The sequence below is a fragment of the Lytechinus pictus genome, chromosome 9 (genome assembly GCF_037042905.1).
Source record: "Lytechinus pictus isolate F3 Inbred chromosome 9, Lp3.0, whole genome shotgun sequence".
NCBI lineage: Eukaryota > Metazoa > Echinodermata > Echinoidea > Temnopleuroida > Toxopneustidae > Lytechinus > Lytechinus pictus.
Genome location: NC_087253.1, coordinates 10223628 through 10247675, shown reverse-complemented (window position 1 = coordinate 10247675; position 24048 = coordinate 10223628). Strand labels below are relative to the sequence as shown.

At 36.2% G+C, this 24048-nt stretch overlaps 1 protein-coding gene across 7 annotated transcripts in view; it reads right to left on the bottom strand.

Moving 5' to 3' along the window:
• The window catches only part of LOC129267777 (uncharacterized), a 59808-nt gene that overhangs the window by 27990 nt on the left and 7770 nt on the right, over window positions 1-24048 (bottom strand). For 4 of the 7 annotated variants that reach the window (XM_064104628.1, XM_064104630.1, XM_064104629.1 and 1 more), the window contains 14 exons: window positions 23199-23321; window positions 21037-21177; window positions 17650-17859; window positions 16311-16400; window positions 15970-16096; window positions 15399-15478; window positions 14071-14311; window positions 13275-13351; window positions 10545-10594; window positions 9800-9995; window positions 6944-7054; window positions 6181-6234; window positions 1609-1632; window positions 865-964 (listed from right to left, as the gene is read on the bottom strand). In XM_064104628.1, the coding sequence (XP_063960698.1) occupies window positions 865-964; window positions 1609-1632; window positions 6181-6234; window positions 6944-7054; window positions 9800-9995; window positions 10545-10594; window positions 13275-13351; window positions 14071-14311; window positions 15399-15478; window positions 15970-16096; window positions 16311-16400; window positions 17650-17859; window positions 21037-21177; window positions 23199-23321 (1624 nt within the window). The remainder of the gene's footprint in view (window positions 1-864; window positions 965-1608; window positions 1633-6180; window positions 6235-6943; window positions 7055-9799; window positions 9996-10544; window positions 10595-13274; window positions 13352-14070; window positions 14312-15398; window positions 15479-15969; window positions 16097-16310; window positions 16401-17649; window positions 17860-21036; window positions 21178-23198; window positions 23322-24048) is intronic. The other 3 variants (XM_064104634.1, XM_064104633.1, XM_064104635.1) reach the window with 1 other exon arrangement.

Genomic DNA, 24048 nt, shown 5'->3' with positions numbered 1-24048 from the left:
CAGAAAAAAGAAAGAAGATTTTGCAAAATGCAATAACAGAATCACAGAATCATTCTGTAAATTCATAAAACAGGAATTTTTCTGCAATTTAACAGAACAGGTCTGTTTAAAAAGGGGAAAGGGGTGTTTTATTAAAGGAAATTTGTACGGTTCCATACACCAAATACCAATTTCCTGTAAGATTATGCAATCTGGAAAGATTACAGGTGTTCTCGAGACTCTGCTGCAGGAACTTCTTTTATTTTAAGGATAAATTTTCTAACAGTGTATCACAGCCTCGCAACATTAGGCAAGGCATTAATCCACACTTTGCCACTCTCCAACCAGGTTTTAAATAGGTATGCACTCCCAGTAGGATGAAAAAGCTAATGTAGTATTGCTGAGCAATTGATTTGGAAACTCTCCCTGCTTCCTTGGGAGTAGACAATGTGCACACATTGTGTAAGCAACAGTTTAATGATTGGGGTAATAATACAATCATGTACATCTGTTTATATGGTATACACAGGTACCCATTCACCTTAAACTTGGGTTGAGTGCGGCACAGTGTGGATAAATTTCTTGCTAAAGGAAATTAACAACCCTCTGTTTGAAAGGTGGCACGACATATGCTCCAGCGACATTTCCTCTGGTCTTGATATCTCAGAAGGCATAGGGTAAGAGTTAGGATTCAGAATAATGTAAAAATTAGGATTAGAGTTTAACTGTGACACTTCCACTTGATTCCAAAACTTATTTGCAAATCAGATTAATTTTATTGATAAAGGGCACGGTTTGAAATGAATTTTTTTTTAAGGTATCTATAACTCTTGTGAACCAAAAAGGAAAGATCATGAAAGAGTGAATAAATCATCGGCATCTTACCCACTAACTCCGTTCTCTGTTCATCATTCTTAGAGATATCAAATGCTGTCTTTCCCAATTTATTCTTCATCCATATATTAGCTCCCCACTCTAGCAGAAGCTAAAAATAAAACAGAAGGAAGAACATGTCATGAGCAGGACTAGAGAGGGCATAAGAAGGGAAAATTATTTCATATTGTAAAATGTCTTCTTTTAAAGGCCCATTGGTTAAGTACAAAAAAAAGAAAAATAAAATAAAAATGGAGGTATTTACTGAAAAATGTCATCTAAGTGGGGTGAGCAGTGGAATACCAAAAAAATTGTCTTCATGATCAAGAAAATAAAACACAAAAGGAAAGAGAGCAGGGTGAAATATGATACCATTTTCTGAATATTATGTAAAAATCTATTGCAAAATAGGAATAAAAAAAAAAAAAAAAAAGTCAAAATTTTTGCTCGGTTGCTTTGCTTGCTCGCAACTTTTTAGCAATTTTACACAATACGCCATTTGTAGCCCCTACGACACTGGGTGTGATGAACTGAAAAAAAAAACCTTACCAGATGAATTAGGAAGAATACAGACTTGAGAAAATTCACGTTCTCCAAAACATACGATCCAATTCTAACACCTTGCAGCCTTCTTGCAAGTGAAAGTTTACCAAAATAGGTAAAATTAAATGACGAAGAAAACACCTTTTTTGCAAGATGTTAAAATAATCATTTATTTAGGCTAAATCTGATTTCATATGCAAAATTTTCACTCACCTGAGCAGTATTACCATGAGCTCCCTAAAGAACAGAGACAAAAAGAAAATTAAAAAAAATATTAATGAAATATCGATCGGGTATACAAGGTGGAATATTGATATGATAATATTGGCTTCAAAACCCGTGATGGTTGGATGCTCTTTTAATATAAAATAGGTACATACATGCACATGTATACTTTCAAGCTGCATTTGTTAAAAATGAAAATAAAATATTAATCTTTATGTGCGTTAGGATTTTTATGTAGTTACCAACCCTCAAGAAATTTACGATCCTCGTCATCTAATCTCTTACAAATTCCAGTTGCTAAGAAATCATGAGGGGAACGGGCCTTTGCTCATGCAGGGCCTAGCCTGTGGAATTCTCCCCCACACAGTTTGAAAACCCAGACTTCAGTGACCACCTTCAAGGGCAACCTGAAAACATACCTGTATAAGAGTGTTTTTTGATAGACATTGACTTATTGTTTCGACATGTATCATATGTAAATAGTTTTTGTTGTTCTGCTCTGAAGCGCCTTGAGCATCTAATCAAGATGGAAAGTGCGCTATACAAATCTCATGTATTATTATTTTTATTATTAACATCGCACTTAATATCAAAGAAGCGGCATATATTTCTGGAATCTGCTATATTGGTGAAAAAAAAGCTGGAATTAAAAAAAGAAAGAATTAAATGTCTTTCTAAGAAAACTGCCCAGAGGAATAGCACCCCTTATAGTGAATATAGTATCATCATACACCTAGTCAAGAAGTTTTTGATAGAAAGGCATTAATAGTGCCTGCTTAAAAATTACAATAAAACAAATTTTGTAACAATACTATCATACAAAGCATACATACACTAAAGTATTTATTAGCCTTCAATAGAGCATCACCTTTTTTATGCAAACCAGCCAACAAGATCCCCAAACCCAATGACATCAAGTATTTTTCAAGGGCAGTTCCAGTTAGGCAAAAAAAAAATTTCTGAATAAACGTGAGTAGAACTTGCATGAAGTCAACTGAACCAACAAAATACCCCAGAAAATGTTTCTATGCACCAACTTATACTTATTTCCAAAAAGGAATGTTTTTAGTATCCCCGGTTTACAATTAGAAGCAAAAATATAAGAACAACAAAGCACTTACAGGAAGGCAATCAGAATCATTAACTAGCCGATTAAACACTTCTGCTGTTCTAATGCATTTATTCACTTGTAAAGTTCGAACCTGCAATGCTTCCTTTTCCCCTGTAATTTGCTCTGATATCATATGCCTTCAGCATCTCATAAAGATGGAAAGTGCACTATACAAATTCCATGTATAATCATCACAATTGTTACATAATTCAAATAAGAAATTTCTGTAATCTATCAAAAAAGGAGAATTGTTTCTCTCCTTTTTTACTGATGCAAAACCACCTTGGCTGACACTCCTACAATGTATATGATTCAAACTCTTATTATGTAAACTGATGTTAGTAATCCCAAACAATGCTTAAAACCACCTAGAATTGAACAAAGAATAAAAAAAAATCATGTTTGAACACATAATGCAGACCTGCCAACCTCTGTGATAAAAAAAAAATGTATTTTTCCCCAAAAAAGTGTATTTCATAATAAAATGCGTGGCGCACTCGCTCATCGCAGCGCTCAAGCTGCATGCAAGCTAAAATGCGCTCTGCTCTTGCAGATGAAAAACAAACAAACATTGAAACATGTGTATGTATCTCACCCTGGTATTAACAAAATGATTGAAAAAAAAACAAGTTACCTGAAATTACATTGATCTAATAACCATATTTGTGTAAGTTTTATGAAATAGAGATATATAGAGATGATTTTTCTCAATAAATTACGATTTTGTAAAAAAAAAAAAATATATTTTTAAAAGAAAAAACGTCGTGCCGTATTTTGGTTGCAAAAACGTACTAAATACATGTATGCCAAAAACGTACTGGTTGGCAGGTCTGGTAATGAAAGTTCCAGGGAAGTTCATTATCCCCAAAGTAGAGAGACATCCTACATGTATGATAAACCATGTTTCTTGAAACACACAAATTAAACAAGGGTGGTGTTTCAAAAAGATTTACGTGTGACTTAGAATCACACTTAAATTTCCATTTGTGTGTGGTTTAGTACGCACGACCGCATTGACCAAAATCATGCTATTAGAGGATGCGCGCTTCTGCATATTAAAGAATGAAACTCTTGAAGCAAGTTAGCTTTTGTGAAAGCAGAAAAATCAAAGAATGAGATCAACAAAAGTTTGAGTAAAATAGGACTAGCAATAGAAGAGTTATGAGCATTTGAATGTGGAGATCACTAATGCTATGGAGATCCTCCCATTGGCAATGCGACCAAGATCTATGATTTCACAGATGAACAACTCTCCCCTTTTGGACACTGAAAATATACCCCAAAACATCTCTTTTTGCTCATTCTAATCATATGACAAACGATTCATCAATGATATAATGTTGTGAAACCTCTGTACTTGTCCTCTCATAAAGAGAACACCTCACCTTGTGATAGACTCTATAAAAGTGAGAATATAAGTGAAATAAGTACTAAAGTAACGAGGGAGTTGTACGTGTGTGACATCACAGATCTTGGTCGCATTGCCAATGGGAGGAACTACATGGCATTAGTGATCTCAATATTCAAATGCTCATAACTTTCTTATTATTCATTCAATCTTCCTCAAACTTTCAACAATATGTTTCTTTGATTTTTCTCTTTGATATGGATTCAGCTGGTTTCAAGGGTTTCATTCTCCTTTAATCAATAAGATTGAGTTTTAAATCAAGTGCACATCGGCATTTAAGCATGACATAAGTCACACTTATCTTTGTGAAACACCCCCAGCAAACATTAGAAAGCAAGTTTTAGCTGGATTATATCACTACTCTTCCTTTGATTCCATTAGAAGCACCGTCCCGTCTTATCACCTACATATAGATCTTACCTTTCTGTCTCTACGTCGAGACTGTTGCTATTAAAATATGCATTAAGAAATCAATCTGTATTTAATGGGCTTTATTTCAATTTTATAATCTTTTCTGTCACATTTTATTCATCAAGATTTCAAACATGCATTCTAAATGCACTACTTGGATTGATAATTGATTGAGGGAAACTTTGCAAATAAAGTGAGACTGTTGGTGAATACAATTGGTTGCCTGGATCTGAAAATATCCATTCCAGAGACTGAATTGCACTAGTTACAATGACACTTATTCTGAAGTCGGGTTTAATTTAAGCTCTGGTTTTAAGTTGTAGTTTAACTATGGAAAGCCAGTTAATACATAAATCTATAACAGTTGAGGTTCAATGTATCAGCTCATTTGACTCCAAAAACACTATGAACTGCCTGGGAAGGATAAGTATGACAGTTGTCTTCACCATTAAAGAATTAGCAAAGAGCACAGTAAACATGAGTAGCATTCACTGTAAACAAAATTTTGAATCGTTTGGCTTCTCATAATCTTAGCACAGAGTTGGACCATGGTCTAAAGTTAAACCCGACTTCAGAATAAGGGCCAATATGTACAAGTAGAAGAAAATCAAACAGGTATATGTGTGTTAAAACAGTACAGATAAACACAGATTATTGCTGTTTCTAATGAGGTAATATTTTTCTATCACATGTAATAACCACCCACTCATAAAGACACATTCATTTGGTTCCCTTGAACATGGGATAATTCAATTCAATTCAAAATTTATTTCCAAAGGTATAAGCATCAATACATTTCTAAAAGTTATAACACTAGGGAGGTTACAACTCAGGAAGCAAAACTTGTAATGATTGCACCGTGACAAATAACAAAAACAAATACATGATACTTTAAAAAAAGAAACTGGGAAGGAAAAAAATTAATACAAAGTACAATACCTAACAAAGGAATATACCTGTCCAGGAAGTCCACCTGATCATAAACCGTTTTTCCTCCTTAAGAGATCTTTACAAACAGATTTCACTGTAAAACATAATTTATTTGGAAACTATGATAATAACAATCCGCTTTTATATAGCGTTTAATACATCGGAAGGACGTGCCTAAGCGCTTCACAGATATATTATTACCCCAGTCATCGGATTCAATCAGTCATTCCTGCACACAATGTGTGCACATCCTCCCCTCCCTGGGGAGTTTTCCAGTCAGTCGCCGGTGAGGTGCATGCACACAGTACTGGACAAGCTGCAATGACTTTCACATCCTACCGGGTACCCATTTAAAACATTGGTGGAGAGTGGCAAAGTGTGGATTAACGCCTTGCCAAAGGATGCCAGACCGCGGTGGGATTCGAACACACGACCCTCTGTTTACAAGGCGAGAGTCAGAACCACTACACCACGGCTCCTCCAACTATGGAGATACAAAAATCAGTGTATTGGAAATAACATATCCTTGTACAATGGTGAGTACTGAATTATGTAATTATTAGGCTTCATACAGGGATCAAAGGTTCCAGTAGGCAGCGGGTTAACTTTTTGACTACTGATTTCCGTAAATCCCATAGGCTTTGTACAGGGATCACCCAGTTTCGGTAGACAATGGGTTAATTTCACAAAACATACTAACCTTGCCTTCTTGCGCAAAAGAGGTTTTCCCGGCGCCATCACTTATCCGAAACATCTAGAAAGATTGAAAAAAAAAATTTAAAAAAATTTAAGGCATTCAAAAATGTTGTACACATATAAATCTAGATATCAGCATACACATAATGCATGAATGTAACTTCAAATTAAAGTAAAAAATGGCTTCAAGTTGCAGCTGATGATGGCTTAATTACGATTGGGATATGAATTTGCTATTATTCCTACAGGGAGGCTCAAAATTTAGATTTCAGTAACCATACCGCTATTTGGATCTTTGATCGTTAAGGTTTTATAGGTTTGAATGATCACATCATATGCCATTAAACCATTACAATTTCTTTGAAAATCAGTCGCTTTGGATCGTGTAGTGTGAGCCAAGCTTTAGTAATGAAAGTAATGAAAGTTAAGATTTTACAGATAGGATTGTTCATCAAATTCTATTATAATTTCCCTCAAAATTGGATAACATCCGATTGTGTAGTTTGCACCAGGCTTTAGTATTGAAAGTGATGAAAGTTCAGAATTAATAGTTTGGAATGTTCATATCAAATGCTATTACAATTTCTATGAAAATTGGATCGCATTAGATCGTGAATAGTGCACTGAGCTTTAATAATGAAAAATGAAAGGTGAGATTTAATCGATTGGAATTTCCTTATCAAATGCTATAAAAATTTCTTTGAAAATTGGTCGCTTCAGATCTAGTGTGCACATGTTAATAATAGTGATGAAAGTAAAAGTAATACCTGACTGATCCCTTTGTGTAATCCCTCAACTGCACCGAAGAAAGGGGAAGCGCCGCTGACATTCTTAGCATCGAGTTTAGCTCCATTCTCAAGCAGAAACAATGCAATATCCTAGAAAAAGAATACATAAATTTAATGTACATCTCAGCATGAGACTCCCTCATTAGGTACTCTTGCCCAATCCCATCAAATTTCCTTCTCACACATGTATCACAGCCAATCCTCATAAACACAATGCCTGGTGATCTCACACAGTCATTGTTCCCTGCCTAATAAAAATCTCACACATGACTGGTCTTTCAACTTGGAATCTCTGAAGAGCGCTTCATGAAAGGACTTGTCAGACGTTTTATCCGACAAGTCCCATTTTATCCGACAGTTACCGAAGTAACAGTGGTTCTCAGCCAATCAGAATCAAGGAAAGTTGTCAGATCTGTCAACTTGTCGGATAAAAATGTTGATGGAATGCTCCCCTGGGGACCGTTTCATGAAAGGATTTGTCGGATGTTTTATCCGACAGTTACCATAGTAACAGTGCCTCTCAGCCAATCAGAATCAAGGAAAGTTGTCAGATCTCTGTCAACTTGTCGGATAAAAATGTTGATGGAATGCTCCCCTGATCTCCGCTTTAATAATAGCAAGGTGACTTTTGATCAAACAACTGAAGGTACATTGTAATAATAATGATAATAATATGGTCCATTTATATAGCGCAGCTACTATACACTTAGACCAAAAGCTTCGGTCTCTGTTATGTTGGTTGTTCAGCTGAACTCCATTGGCTTCACTCACCAAATACAGAGACCGAAGTTCTAGCGCGATCTGTACAGGGGACTCAATGGCCATATGTTTATGTACTTAAAATCGGATAAAACGGGGAAGTGAATTTGCGCGACAGCCGAGGTAAGTCACTGTTTTTGTTCCTTTTAACTTGATTTTTCTCAGTTTTTTGGCAATTGATGCCAAGAGGGAATATTAATTTGCATTTTGGTCGCGTGAATTTTCAAAATTTTTACTCATTAAAGACAAAAATTGAAGAGCCCCGACGGGGGGATTTTGCATTGCAAGTCCCCTAATGGTGGCTGCACGCTAGCGAGCCGTCTGTGTATGAGGAGAAATAAAAAAAAAATAAAATGTTAAAAAACTCCTCGAAACAGACGGCTGCCAGCTGTCTACTATACACTCAACTGCGCTTGATACTTGGTATATTATTACCCCGGCTGTAGCTGAGCGGCCATATAGGCGTTAAAGCGTTCAAGGAATAAATCTTACTGGGTACCCATTCACCTCACCTGGGTCGAGTGCAGCACAATCTGGGTAAATTTCTTCTAGGATATCTTGCTGAAAGGGCAAGTCCACCCCATCAAAAAATTGATTTGAATAAAAAGTGAAAAATCCAACAAGCATAACACTGAAAATTTCATCAAAATCGGATGTACATGTAAAATAAGAAAGCAATGACATTTTAAGTTTCGCTTAATTTCACAAAACAGTTATACGCACAACCTGGTCAGTATGCAAATGAAGAGACGGATGACATCATCCACTCACTAATTCTTTTGTATTTTGTTATATGAAGTATGAAATATTCTAATTTCCTCCTCATTGTCAAGTGAAACAACAATTAATTCCTTCATGAACACATGGAATTAGCATCGTTTACTACATGGTTCAGTCAAGATGGTCCTTATTGTCAAATCTGTAAAAAAATGAAATATTGTATAATTCAAACAATAGAAAAAAAAAAGAAAAAGTGAGTGAGGGACATCATCGACCGACTCATTTGCATGTCACTGAGTTGTGCATATCACTGTTTTGTGAAAAATAGGCAAAAATTAAAAATGTCATACATGTATTTGTCTTATTTTACATCCAATTTTGATGAAATTTTCTGCATTTTGCTACCTGTAGTTTGATTTTTCTCTATTTATTCAAATCAACATTTTTCTGGGGTGGACTTGACCTTGAAGGAAATCACGCCATGGCTGGGATTTGAACCCACGTCCCTTTGATTGAAAGACGAGAGTTGTAACCACTAGACCACGATGCCCCATCACTCATCGAGAGTGATCCCTCACTATTTTTATCCTTTCTCACTCGAAAACTTTTATTCATTTGCAGGCATTTCTTTGCATGCAGACCTAACTCATTTTGACACCTACGTTATACAGTATCATTGGCCTATGGGAGTCTTACTCTCAACTAGTCATCCCATTAGCAGCCCTGCAGTATCTGTGTACTTAAACATACGGGAGGGAACCCAACATTTACCAAAATGGCGGTGCATTTTTACTGAAAGTGGTTCCAACAAGAAAGATGCCCAAGAGAGTGCCCCTTTTACAATAAAATTGTTTGTTAAGGAAAAATACACTTAAATTCATGCTGCAATAAAGACTATCCAATTACCTTATACCCTTTTTAACTAATATTGAAATGGACACAATCAAATATTAATAGCAAACGAGTGAAATAAATTGTTTATTGAAAAATTATCTATTAAATACTTTTCATTTTTGAAAATTATTCTTGTCATTATACAAAAATAAATAATATAGGAATAATATAGCGCACGTATCCACCTTGTTAGGTGCTCAAGGCGCTCCTATATTACCCCAGCTAAGCTAGTCTACCCATTCAGGTGCTCACAGCTTTTCGAGGAATTACTTCCTGCCAGTACCAATTTACCTCACCTGGGTTGAGTGCAGCAAAATGTGGGTAAATTTCTTGTTGAATGTTAATACGATATGGCTGGGAGTCGAACTCATGTCCATAAGATTGAAAGACAAGAGTCTTCACTATGCCATCATAGAAGAATAGATTTAAGGAAAAACATTTTCAACAACTACATAAACTTACATAATGACCATTCCTTGCGGCCATGTGGAGGCCCATATTGCCGGTCTTTTTCTCACGAGCGTTGATGAAACTTGGTCGCTTCTCTTGGAAGAAGACGATAAGTTTGTAGACAGTATCATACTCTCCTACTTTACACGCTTTGAAGAAGAGATTCTCCCATTGCGTGTAGTTCCCGGGAAACACTTGGTACAGAAATCTAAATCAAAGGGAAGACAAGAATGATATGTTATATCACTGGCGGATCCCGGGGGGGGGGGGGGGGGGGGGTGGGGGTTGGTGCACAGCCGGCCCGTGCCCCACCTTTTGAGAAGCAAAATTAAAATTTGTAATGTAAAAATGCCATTACAACAGAGGTGTCCCCCCTCTTTTGAAAATGAAGACCTTTTTTTTTTTGCTTGTAAATTTTTTTTGGGGTACGAAATATCCTTCATATTTGGTTAAAATCCTTTTTTTTGGGGGGGGGGGACTTGTCAAATTTTTCCTCCGAAAAATGTCCCCCCCTTTTGGAAAATCCTGGATCCACCCATGTTATATGGTTTATACAGCCTTGAATTCAGTCCATCTTCTTTCCTCTTCTACGCAACTTAATATTCTATTATTGCATATACACTTAACATGATCGGAAAAATTTCATTGTTATTTCTTTTTCTCCCTTTTTTTTTTCTTTTCCTATAACCCTTTCCATTCCTTCCTTGTACAGAGCCTATATGAAATACAGAATTTTATAGTCAAAGAGTTAACTTACATGCTCCCTGCTTTGAGTAGTTTATTCTTTGATGGACTTTCAACATAGATCTAGAAAAGATAAACAAAAACAGCAGCTGTTGGTTAAAAATGACATCATCTACAAAGGTATTGTTACATTATTCGTATTAACCTTTCTGGGTAAGTTGTGGGAAATCACTCGCAACTTACCTGCCACAAAGTTTTGAGCATGTTCAAAACTTTCTGCAGGCAAATCAGACTTTTAACCCTCAATCACCCGGGGTATTTTGATTCTTGTCATTCCGGGGGGGGGGGGGGGGGGCCATTATGGCCCCCCCTTAAGATCTCAGCCGCTGATCGCTCGAGCGACGCAAAAATTTGCATGCTGGTTGTGTGCGATGTAATCTACAAGGCTGTATGGAAAAATTTTCCAAAATAATGAGATTTTATTTTATATGAATTAATTATACTAATTTATGCATAAATCATACTTTTTGCTCTAATTCACTAAATAAAGCTCCTAGAATGCTAATTTTTGGTTAAAATATTCTTTGTAGCATTCTTAACAATCGCAATTAAAAAAAACTTCGGTTTCATAATCAATTTCTTATGTATTTTATTGTTTTATGAATTTCTTATGTATTTCCCTGTTTTTTTTACTTTTTGTTTTTTATTGTTTTTTCAATGGAAATCGTTCCAGACTTAATTCTGATCATAAGCAAGGCAAAATTAATTAAATTCAATCAGTAAAAGTAGAAATAATGATACATTTATGAATTTTGGCTAAATACATGTACTGTACACAATTTGCATTGGATTTGTACATGAAATCACGTTTATGAGCAATTTTGGGTCTGACATGCACTTACATAATGTTGCGTAATGTCGTAACCGCGTATCCGGGCGTCACAAATTTGGTCTCAAAATTTGCGCGAGACTTGAAAGTAAAAAGTCAGTGAGCGGCAAGGTCAAAAAAATTTGCGCAGCGGATATATCGCGAAAATTGTCGAGGGGGGGGCCATTATGGCCCCCCCCCCCGGGAGAATTATGGTTAACATTTAAAGAATGAACTAAATATGATGGCACTAAACTGTTCAGCCATTTGTAGATATATCATTCATTTACATATATTTGTACATGTACTAGAAATCAAAGCTGATTTTCTAATTAGTGACTTTTATAATTAACCCTCAATCTCCCGGGGTATTTTTTGTTCCTTGTCATTCCCGGGGGGGGGGGCCATTATGGCCCCCCCTTAAGATCTCAGCCGTGGATTGCGCGATCACAACAAAAATTTGCATGATGGTAGAGAATGACGTAATCTACGCAGTTGCATTGGTAAATTTCACTGAATTCATATATTTTTATTCTATATGAATTAATTATGCTAATTTATTCATGAAATCATACTTTTTGCTCTGATTCACTAAATAAAGCTCCTAGAATGCTATTTTTTGGTGAAAATATTCTTTATAGCATTCCTAACAATTGTGAATGAAAAAAATTCTGGTACCAAGACCGATTTCTTATGTATTTTATTGTTTTTTTAATTTCTTATGTATTTCTTTGTTTTTTTACTTTTTGTTTTTTATTGTTTTTTCGATGGAAATCGTTCCAGACTTAATTCTAATCATAAACAAGGCAAAATTAATGAAGTTTAATCATTAAAAGTAGAAATAATGATACATTTATGAATTTTGGCCAAATACACAATTTGCATTGGATTTGTACATGAAATCACGTTTATGAGCAATTTTGGGTCTGACATGCACTTACATAATGTTGCGTAATGTCGTAACCGCGTACCCGGGCATCACAAATTTGGTCTCAAAATTTGCGCGAGACTTGAAAGTAAAAAATGTGCTTCAAAGCTTTAGAGGTACATGTACATGTATTATTTATAAATTATACTGTACATGTTTGTATAATTTGCATTCAATCTGTCTTCTAGCAGATGGTCTAATTACATTTTGGTCCAACCATTAGTCTAATACCCTATTGGTCCAATTTCCAAAACTCTAACTATAACTTTCAATTACCTTAGTTACTTTGTGAACTTTGTCATCTAAAATTTTGCTTTTGCCTCTAATTGCAAGACATGTTAGATCCAAATATATGAGAGAAAATGGGTAAAGTCTCACTAAAAGTTAGGCAAAAATATCCAACTTGAAGTCACTCTTAAAGGTTTATTTTCAATTGGTCTAACGCAAATTCATCCGATTACCAACTTGTTGACTATAATTTGGTCTACCACCAGTTCGTCCACTATCCACATGGTCTAATTGCCATTTCGTCCACTCACCAAATTTTTGTTTAATAACCAGTTGGTCCGATAGCCATTTGGTCCATATACCATTTGGTCTAATAGGACTTGGTTTTAATTGGGCGAAATGAACAAAAATTAAAATGATTATTAGAACAACTGGTTATGAGACGAAATGGTCATAGACGAACTGGTGATTGGACGAAGTGATGATTAGACCAAATGGTTATTGGGCCAAATAGTTGTTAGATGAAATGTTGATGGACAGAAAGACATTAGACTAAATGAAGGTAGACTATATGATGAGTGGACGAGGTGGCAGTAGACGAATTGGCAATTTACCCTCTTAAATTCCCCTTTGTGAGCGGTATACAATGTATAATGCATCGTTGCATTGGTAAAGATTAGGCAGACTACTTAAACTCTCTTATAAACACTCCTTGATGGTAAAGGATTAGACCATGTAAGACAAGTCTAAAAGGAAAGTAGACCAACCGATTATCTTACCTCATATTGGGGGTAGTTTGAAGGAACTAGGTCGAACGGTTCGTAAAGGGATACTCCTAAAATCCTGCGAATATTGACTGAATGTAAAAACAAAATAAAACAAAAAATGGGTCAGAAAATTTATTCCTCAAAATGCTTTAAAGCACCTTATTTACAGCTGTACTAGAGCTGGGATGATAACATGCAAAGCTTAGAAACATATGTATTCAGAGATATATAAATGTTGCATATCATGAATTATCACATTAAAGGGGTACTCCAGGCTGAAAATAAGACGGGGTGAGGGGATGATTCGGCCCCCCTCGACTTTTTCACGATAAATCCACCACGCAAAATTTCTTGACCGCGTCGCTCGCTGTCTTTTTACTTTCAAGTCTCGCGCAATGGTTGAGACCAAAATTGCGACCCCCAGGTATTCAGTTCTGAAATAACGCAACATTTCGTAAGTGCATGCAGACCCAAAATTGCTCAAAAACGCGAATTTGTGTACAAATCCAAGGCAAAATTCTCAAATGTATCATTATTTTTCCTTTAACTGATTAAAATCAATTCATTTTGTCTTGTTTTATGGTCAAAATTAAGTCCCCGACAATTTCCATTGAAAAAACAATGAATAACAAAAAGTTGAAAAACAAAGAAATACATAGGAAATCACATTCAAGGTTACCATGGTACATGTAGTTACAATAATGGCAAAGTTACAACAGTTGTAACTCTGTATGAAATGGCCCCCTGAACATACAGTACCTACTCATTACCAATATTATGCTTAACAAAAAGCTGGATAAAATCTTACTTTTACTTGGCCCCTTGCCATGGGTGAAGTCATCTATGAAGTCGCCGGTCTCAGCGTCCTTGAGAACGATGCGGCGGTCAGTGGTGACCGTCTCTCTGGCCTTGCAGAGGTAGAAGCCCGACCCCTGAGTGAGGGTCAGATTGATGGCCAGCGAGATGCAGAGGTCATTCATACTGACCGCTCTCGGGACGGTCATTTGATCGAATCGGTCCGTCATCTTCTTGGAGATAGCTTCCCGAGTCTGCAAGAGATAATTAAATTTTTTTTTAAATTCATTAATGTTATTGTTTCACAAATATCTATCAAACATTCAGGAATATTTTTCAATATTCTTTTCTGCTTTCATTAAAACCAAATTACCATCAGGGTGGACTTCCCCTTTAGTATCATGGACAGTTATCCTCGAGATTCAGTGGAGCTTAGTGGTGGGGAAGCTTGTTTTACTTGTACCCTCCACCCCCCCCAAAAAAAAGGATTATTATTATTATTACTATTTATTCGGCATTTCAAAATACATAAATTACAGTACAATACAAATTACATAAACAATTATACGTGACATAATACAAAGGACCTGGAATAGAGATGAAGGGGCTGCCTGGGTTTGGGAAAGGTTAACTAAATTACCATGACCCACAGGTCTTCCTTCCCACACCCCTTTACCTCCATCCAGGTCAGTATAAGAATATAAAAAGAAACATATGAATTAAAAGTATTCAACTGAACCTAGCAAGAGTTAATTTGGGGAAACAAATGTAACATGGACCCATCAGCAATTATCATTTCAATATCATTGATTCATTGCAATATAAATAATAAAAGAAAAGAAAAAAATAATAATGCAGTAATTTGACTTGATTGTGTCCATATCCAAACTCTTTCGAATCTTAATTCAAGATTCAAGAATAACCTATTGGTATGAAAGCAAGCATACAAAGTTTCCAGTAGCTTTCAAGCACCCACAGAGATTTTCAAAAATACAGCATACAGCAACAAAAATCTATACATTATCAATATACATGTATATTAATAATAAATTTCTGGAATAACTTAATACTCTTTAAATTCATAATTCCAATTCATGAGCATGATGAATAGATGTCTGAGTGCTGCTATAACCCCCCTCCCCCTCAATCTAGTATGTGGTATATAATCATCATCGGAATCATTATCCTAAAATTTACATTTTAATGTCCATTATCATAACTATGAGAAATATCGAGATAGGTGTACAAGACAAGGTGAAAGGAAATTGGATTGAAGAATAAGGTGTAGAGGAAAAGGATAGAAAAAACTGAAATAGTAATTAAATGATTACATAATCTTACCTCTGTTTGAATAGTCTCTATGTGTTTCCACCATTGCCTGCACGCTCCAACGTCAAACTTACTCTCTATTAACACTCTCTCTGTTCATTAAAAAAAATAGAGTTAATAGTATCAAAGTAATAATGGAAATGCAAGCATCATTTCAAAGCAGCAGAACTATTTCTTGACCATTTCCTGTGATTGAGGTATCAAACTAAAAGCAGATATAGAACTTTTTAAACATGCGAGTCTTTTTGAAACTCAGAAACCAGTCGCCAGGTGACATATTAGTAACCTTTCTTCAAATCGTTTTTACTCCCTCGTGCGAGTATATGGACTCTCATAGGTTATACCAGATGAAAGAGGAGACTCCAAGCTTTACAATGATAGGTTATTTGTCTATTCTCTTTGCGATTATGATGAATCATTGATAATTTTCGGTTTCATTTTTTTGTGGGACGCACTGTATATCACGCGGTTCAAATGTGTCGTGAACAGAGTCATGTGATGTATCACATGATTTAAATGTGTCATGGACCTAGAATCATGTGATATATCACATGGTTAAAACCTTTGTGCCCCCAATGCTCACCTTGGTTGCAATCTTCTAGAGTTTCCTTCAGCATCTTGCGTTTCTTGATCAGCTCAACGTCTTCAAGAACCTCCGGAAGATTGTCAAGATCGTGTTGTGCTGCCCTTGTTTGATGCTCCAACTCAATCTATCAAAAGAAATAACAACAATACAAATGACTAAGTGATTAAGTGATAAGTGATCAACACCATCCAATTAAACATGTTTTATAATAATTATTATTCATATCATCCACATCGTAAAAGTTTTAAGAGATACATGTGAACTGGAACAGTGGCCGATGCATTTTGGAGGATTGACCAAACCTTGGGAGAGGCTTTGATAAGGGAATGCGTTCTTACCAGTCTGTTAATGACGGCTTTGGCCTGTCTGATCTTGAATCCACACATGAAGTAAACACACATAGCACAGCACACAGCCATGGGATCAGCCTGCAAAAGATATCGAGAAAAAAGACACTTAATAACCCGATTCAGATCCATATGAATAACGATGATGGTGATGGTGGGGTAGTGACCGGGGGGGGGGGGGGGGGGGGGGGGGGGGGCAGTCAAATATATTGCTGTACGCACGTGTGACCTTTAAAGGGGTGTTTTTTCAGTTTTGGACACGGGCCGCGCGTGCACTCGTTAAGGGTATCAAAAACACAGATTTAAGAAAAAAAAGGGGTAGTTTTGAAAGACTGGTCAATGGTCAATCGCAGGGTCAAACGCATTAAGGGTATGTTTTTTTTCCAAAGCTTTTTTTTAAAGACTAGCCAATCGTGTTTAGGGTAATTATGTTTTTTCCCCAAGCTTATTTCCCCGGGGTCATATTCTGGTGACAATTTGTTTAGGGGCCAAAAAGTGTAAATAAAGCCTGCGAAAACTTGTTTAGGGGGTTATTTTGCACACAGTGAAAAACTGGTTTAGGGGATGTTTGGAAATAGTTTGGCCGCGCATGTGTACAGCAATACATTTGACTGGCCCCCCGGGGGTAGTGACGATGAGGATGATGATGGTGGCTACAATCATGTTGTTGATGATGATGAAAATAATGATGGTAATGACAGCCATATTCATGATGATGACCATGATGATGAAGACGATAATGATGACAATGATTAAAGGTGTGGAGAAGCGTGCTAGTGTGTTAACAATGATTCGACCCTTCAAATATTGGTCTGCTTAAAGGTAAACACAGTAGTTGCAGCAAACAATTATTTCATGAGAAAGTCTTTTAAATGAAGGTTAATTGTCAAAATATTATCATACATATAGATCTAGTACATTAATGTAAACTTATCTTTGTAAAATCATGAAATTTTAGCTCAAAACCGATAATTCTGATGTTCACTTAACAGTGAAAAGCATATGTGGGACAGTGTATTGCTTCGAAAACTACCCGACATTTGATGGAATTCCGTGCTTAATTTGCTAATTTCTCAGCAAGTACGCATTTTCTTCAGAGCTACATGTATTTGGCATATATTTTTTTATTTATATAAGCACTTTGATGGTAATTTCATTGGATTCTGTTCGAACTTATTTTGAGATTGTTACCACAACTGGCATTTATCTTGAATACAACGTTACAGTGTCATCGACTTCCATCACCTATAAAGGCACTGCATTTTTCAGTAGGAATCCCACTCAGCTTCTAACAGCAGCTTTTCCATATTCCCCATCATCACTATCTTACCTCTAAAAGATCTGAGGAATCTATCGGAGTATTGATGCGTATCATCTTCTCAAAGGTCTTGAGGGCAAGGTTGATGGTCCAGCGATCGTTGAGAAGAACCTCGGTGGTGAACGTACCTGGGATGAAGGAGTTGACCAACTCACACAGGACTCGACTATCAACCAGATCATCAAGGCCCTCTACGTTCAGCTTTCGGCCCTCCCTTGTACTCTGTTATGAGGTGAAACAAATAATTCACAATAAAAAATAATAATAATGATGATGATAATGATGATGAAAATGATGATAATGATAATGATGATGATGATAATGATGATGATAATGATGATGATGATAATAATGATGATTATAATGATGATAATGATGATGATGATGATGATGATGATGATAATGATGATGATAATGATGATAATGATGATGATGATAATAATGATGATAATGATGATGATGATGATAATGATGATAATGATGATAATGATGATGATGATGATGATGATGATAATAATGATAATGATGATAATGATGATAATGATAATGATGATGATAATGATGATAATGATGATGATGATAATAATGATGATAATGATAATGATGATAATGATGATAATGATGATAATAATGATAATGATGATAATGATGATGATGATGATGATAATGATGATGATGATAATGATGAAGATGATAATGATGATGATAATGATGAGGATGATAATGATGAGGATGATAATGATGATGATAATGATGATGATAATGATGATAATGATGATGATGATAATAATGATAATGATGATAATGATGATAATGATGATGATGATAATGATGAAGATGATGATGATAATAATGATGATAATGATGATGATGATGATAATAATGATAATGATGATAATGATGATGATGATAATGATGAAGATGATAATGATGATGATAATGATGAGGATGATAATGATGAGGATGATAATGATGATGATAATGATGATTATGATGATGATGATACTGATGATGATGATGATGATAATGATGAGGATGATAATGATGAGATGATAATGATGATGATGATAATGATGATGATGATAATGATGATGATGATAATGATGATGATGATAATGATGATGATAATGATGATGACGATAATGATGATAATGATGATGATGACGATAATGATGATAATGATGATGATGATGATGATAATGATGATGATGATAATGATGATGATGATAATGATGATGATGATAATGATGATGATAATGATGATGACGATAATGATGATAATGATGATGATGACGATAATGATGATAATGATGATAATGATGATGATGATGATAATGATGATGAGATGATAATGATGAGATGATAATGATGATGATGATAATGATGATAATGATGATGATGAAAATGATGATAATGATGTTGATGATAATGATGATAATGATGATGATGATAATAATTATGATAATAACAATATCAATAACAGGGCGAGCAGAACTCAGCTATCCAATAGATAATCCAGGACCTCTACTTTCGGCTTTCTCTTTTACTCTATACCAGGTGAATGGCCCACTTTACATTACCCCAGCTTAAGCTCCAGCTGCTAAAGGTGCTTGGTGCATTTAAGGAATTGATCCTCCCAGGTACCCATTCACCTCACCTGGGTTGAGTGCAGCACAGTGTGGGTATTAATTCATTGCTGAAGGAAAACACACCCTGGCTCAGATTCAAACACACGTCCCTCATATTGAAAGACAAGAGACGCAACCATTAGACCACAACGCCCCCAATACTCAGCTATCAACCAGATTAGTGTAGGTTTCACGGTACACCATGTATCTTTCTTGGGCAATTGTTGGTCCTGAAGGACCACCCAAACTCGACGTTTCGACAAGTGTGTTCTTGTCATCTTCAGGAGAATGAGCAAAGTTTGTAAAAGCAGGCCTTATATACTCTGTTAAGGTGCCGTATGCACGCTACCTTGTATGGTACTTATCTCTGATTGGCTAGAGAAGTCACAGCCAGATTATCCAGGCCCTCTACATTTAATATTATACCCGTTCTTGTACTCTATAATAGGTTAAAAGAGTATAAACAATAACAGAAAAATCTTGTCTTTAACCAGCAACTGTCACATGGTTCGGCCAGGATCAACCTTCCTCTCTATATCTCTTTATCCTGCCTTCTATTCAACTTCTTTATCTTTGATCCCCTTCCTAAGATCTTTTTCTTAGAAGATGTTATTAACTCATGAATGTTTAGCACATTCTGGTACGAAAATATTTTCAAGCAAGGCAATTATTTGACTTGTGAAAGGTCAGCTTAGGCACCTTGTCGAAAATCGGAGTATTGCCTTTCAAGAATCCCGCAAGCAGCTTTTCATTAAACCACAAGCTAGCTGAGCAGTGCTAGACTGACGTTGCTCTATCCCTTAATCGTTGAACCCCAAACAGGTAGCAGGATTCCCATTGTTAATGTCTTATGGTCTCATGGGGCCAGGGCTTGAAATCCTGACCGTCTACCTCACAACCAGGAGGTCGCTATTTCAAGACCTGGCCGCGTCAGACCACTAGACACATAGTGCCCGTACAGGGGGATTCCTGCTGAAACACCTAGCACAGACTTTTGACAAGTCGCCTCATGCAGAGTATACTGTACAATGGAGTTGAAGAAGAGGTGACACGACATAGGCTCCAGGCTTAATTTTGTCTAAGATGTAGGGTAAGGGTTGAAATAGGGTTTTATGTTAGGATTAGAGTTAGCTTTAGGATAGGGCATAGCGTTAACTCATGATTGAAACTGGTCATTCCAGGGGCCCATTTCATAAAGGATTTGCAACTGTTGTAACTTTGCCATTGCGGCAACTGCCATGGAAACCTTGATTACATGTATGATTGGCTGCCGAGTCCTGTTACCAAGGAAGTTGCCATTATGGCAAAGTTAAAACAGTTGCAAGTCCTTTATGAAACGGGCCCAATAAGTGTGTGGAATTTAGAGCGGAGCAATTGTCGCCGGAGCAAATGTCATGGAACCGAAGGAGAGTGAGCTTACATAAAGTCAAAAGCAGGAAATTCTCACAACCGCAATGCATAACAAATTCAAGAACATAGTAAATGCATTGAAAATGCCTGTCATATGACAATAAACATCTTACAGGTCTTTGTCAAATATTAATGAAATGGAACAGCACTTCTGTCCTAAGTTTCGGGGCTGACAAAAAATTGCATCTGTGTCGGTTGTCCAGTCCAGGACAAAATTGATACCTTGATTCAAAATTTGTTAACCATGACTTCTTAGTTGCTTTTGTTATGAAGGGCATATACAAATGTATGACAATACATTTTCTATGTTCTTGAAAGCGTACTGCATCATTGTGCAAAAACTCCCAGAGTATGAGCTTACATTCAGCATGGTAGTGACCATCTCCAGGATACACTCCTCAGGGTCGGGCCGGTGTTGGGATTTCTTCTTGAACTTCTTGCAGAAATCCTCTCCGGGGAATCGGACGTGTTTCGGCTCGGGAGGCGGCGGGCTCTCCGATTCCTGTTCAACCAGGGGGAGTGAATGTTTGTGATATAAAGGGGAAAACGTGCTGCATGAGAATGAACCCAATGATGTACATGTATGAGAGGCAATATGAAATGTGATGTATGACTTTTACCCAATGACCCATATTCTGGACTGTGGTCTGTGGTTTGATAAAAGTAAGGTCTAAGGTTGTGGTTTAACTATGGATAGCCAGTTGTGTCACAACTCTCTAATACTACGGGTTCACTTTACCAGCTCATTTCTCAATCAAATGATACATGCATTACAAGAAATTTTCTTCAAATAATACAGGTGTAACTAAAAATAGTGTCATATACATGTACATGTACAATTAAAGCATGGGGAAATTTTTTTACATTTTTGGCTTTACATTATTCCCCCCCCCCCAAAAGGAATTAGACCATGGCCTAAGATAAACTGGACGTCAGAATATGGGCTAATGAATAATGAAAGGCATCTTACAGTCACCAAATCGACAGATAAAGAGAAAAAGACATAAATAAGGCTATGCTAGACTTCTGATGCAACTTCCGTGATATAGAATCTTTCTACATGTATTTGACAATGACAAGCGCTGTCTATACTTTGTCTTTGCAAATTTTCTTTGTGTATAAACCAAGAAGAATGAGATACACGTACATGTAGTAATGATACAGTTTATAGCAATACATGTATATAAAGCATCGTTATTTAGTTGCCTTTTTAAGAGCGCACTATGAACTACATACATTCAGGCATAACATGTAGCTCTTGAAAGCAATTGGTTTTTCTGCATTTTGGTGCATTTAAAGAATCAATACAGATGTAGAATGAATCTGTCTACGTACGTCTTGCTTGTTTTTTTTTTCAATAAGCTTTTGAAAATTTACAATTCATGCATGACTTTTCACAGTAAATGATTAACATTGTAGGGCCTGTTTTCAAATACATGTAACTGTTAAATTTGCCGTTATACAATGGAAATCTGGGCCCGTTGCATAAAAGTTTCTATTTTGGTAACTTTGCCTTCCAATGGTAACTAGCATGGTAACATGACCCAACAGCCAATCAGAATCAAGGATTTAATGAAAGATAATCGTTGGATGGCAAAGTTATACTTTTATGCAAAGGGGCCCTGGGATGGTATTCTGCCATCCACTGACAATAGGAAGAAATTCTTGATATTTTTTTTTTTGAAATTGTACCTTTTTTCTTGATTTACAATATTTTTTTGATGCTTTACATGATGCTAAAGCCCCCATCACACTTATTCGGAATCAGCAGGAATCAAGCAGAAGCTAGAAAGAAAAAAATATTCAAAAAATCTAGAAATTTTTGGGAGGAAATTATGAATTCACCAAACTGGAGTTGAAATTCAGTAAATTGACCAGGTGTATCATCATACACTAGTCAAAATGAACCGCAATGGAGTCAGATTGATAATTCGTGCTACGTTCTTGGACATTCTAGGGGCATTCTAAATATCCTGACTGCATTCTGAGTGCATTCGAAATATTTTTGTCATTTCTTTTGGCCGTCCCGAAGGTTTTGGTCATGTTCAAAACATTCGAGGGATATTTTCGAACGGTGTTCGAAGTAGATTTAAATGACCAACTGGTGGTCAAACAATAGTCCTTTCATTCAGGCCAATTCTGCTTGATTCGGAATAAGTGTGATGGGGGCTTAAAGGACTTGATCACTGGGCCCCGTCTTACAAAGAGTTAGAGTTGACCCAATCAACCACAACTATGGAAAGCCAGCAATGTCAACATCAAAAATACATCTTTGTTCAAAATATTATCTAAATATGATGTATATTCATACATTCATAGTTTTCTTGAATATTCACTGTGCTTCTCTTTGTTTTCAATGGACATTGTGCAAATTTCCTAGAGAAACAATTATGACGTTGATGGATTTCCATATACTTGAGGTTAATCGGATCATGGACCTATAATGATCGGATCAATCATATCTCTTTGTAAGGCAGGGCCCTGGTGCAAAAATGAAAGCAACGGCAAGCAGGTGCAACTTACCCCGTGTGATCTGAGCGATCCTGCAGAGTTTGGGGTGTAGGGAGGAGGGGGCGGGGTAGGCAGGGGCGGGGTGGAGGGTGCGGGTGAGGATACAAGGGATTCGGGAGGGCTTTCAAAAGGGTTCTGTTCACATCAATCAGCAAAGGATGGTGATCAGTGGAGATCGAGTCATGTGTGAAGGGAACACAGCAAGCAAAATAAAAAGCAAGTTTAAACAAGGATCATTACAGACATGACTGACAATTTGTACAAGCAAAAGCAAGTTTAAAAATTAATCATTACAGACGTAACTGATAACTAATACATACAGGCACGGTGTGCAAATGTGCATGGCTGCAGACACTTAAGGAAAACAAAAAATGAACTACGTCTTGGGGTCGCATACTCTAAAATAACAAAGAAATACATTATTTCAAACTTTCATCATTATTTCAAAAATTGATAAAAAGTACATGTAAGGGCAGAATAAATGGAAACATACTCCTTTTCTTTGTAAAAAAAAAGATGTGGAAATGTTTTAGCATAAAAATATATTCCTCCAAATAGCAATGCAGGGTTCTAAAGAACAGTTTGAAACATACTGTACATTACATTACAAAAGCACATTCAAATTTAGTCAAAGTGCAAAGCACACACAAGCAAAAGCGATTTCACAATCTGCATTTTAAAATTATGTTTCTTTTAAATTGTAATCTGATGACTTGGGCTTTAAAATAATGATTTTTTTGGTTGAATACCAATTAATAGTAATACGTTCTCTGAAAGACATAGGTTTGTGATCAATCTCTAATTGACACTGGTCAATCAAGTTCACTGTGACATGTACATTTTGTTCAAGATACAGACAAAA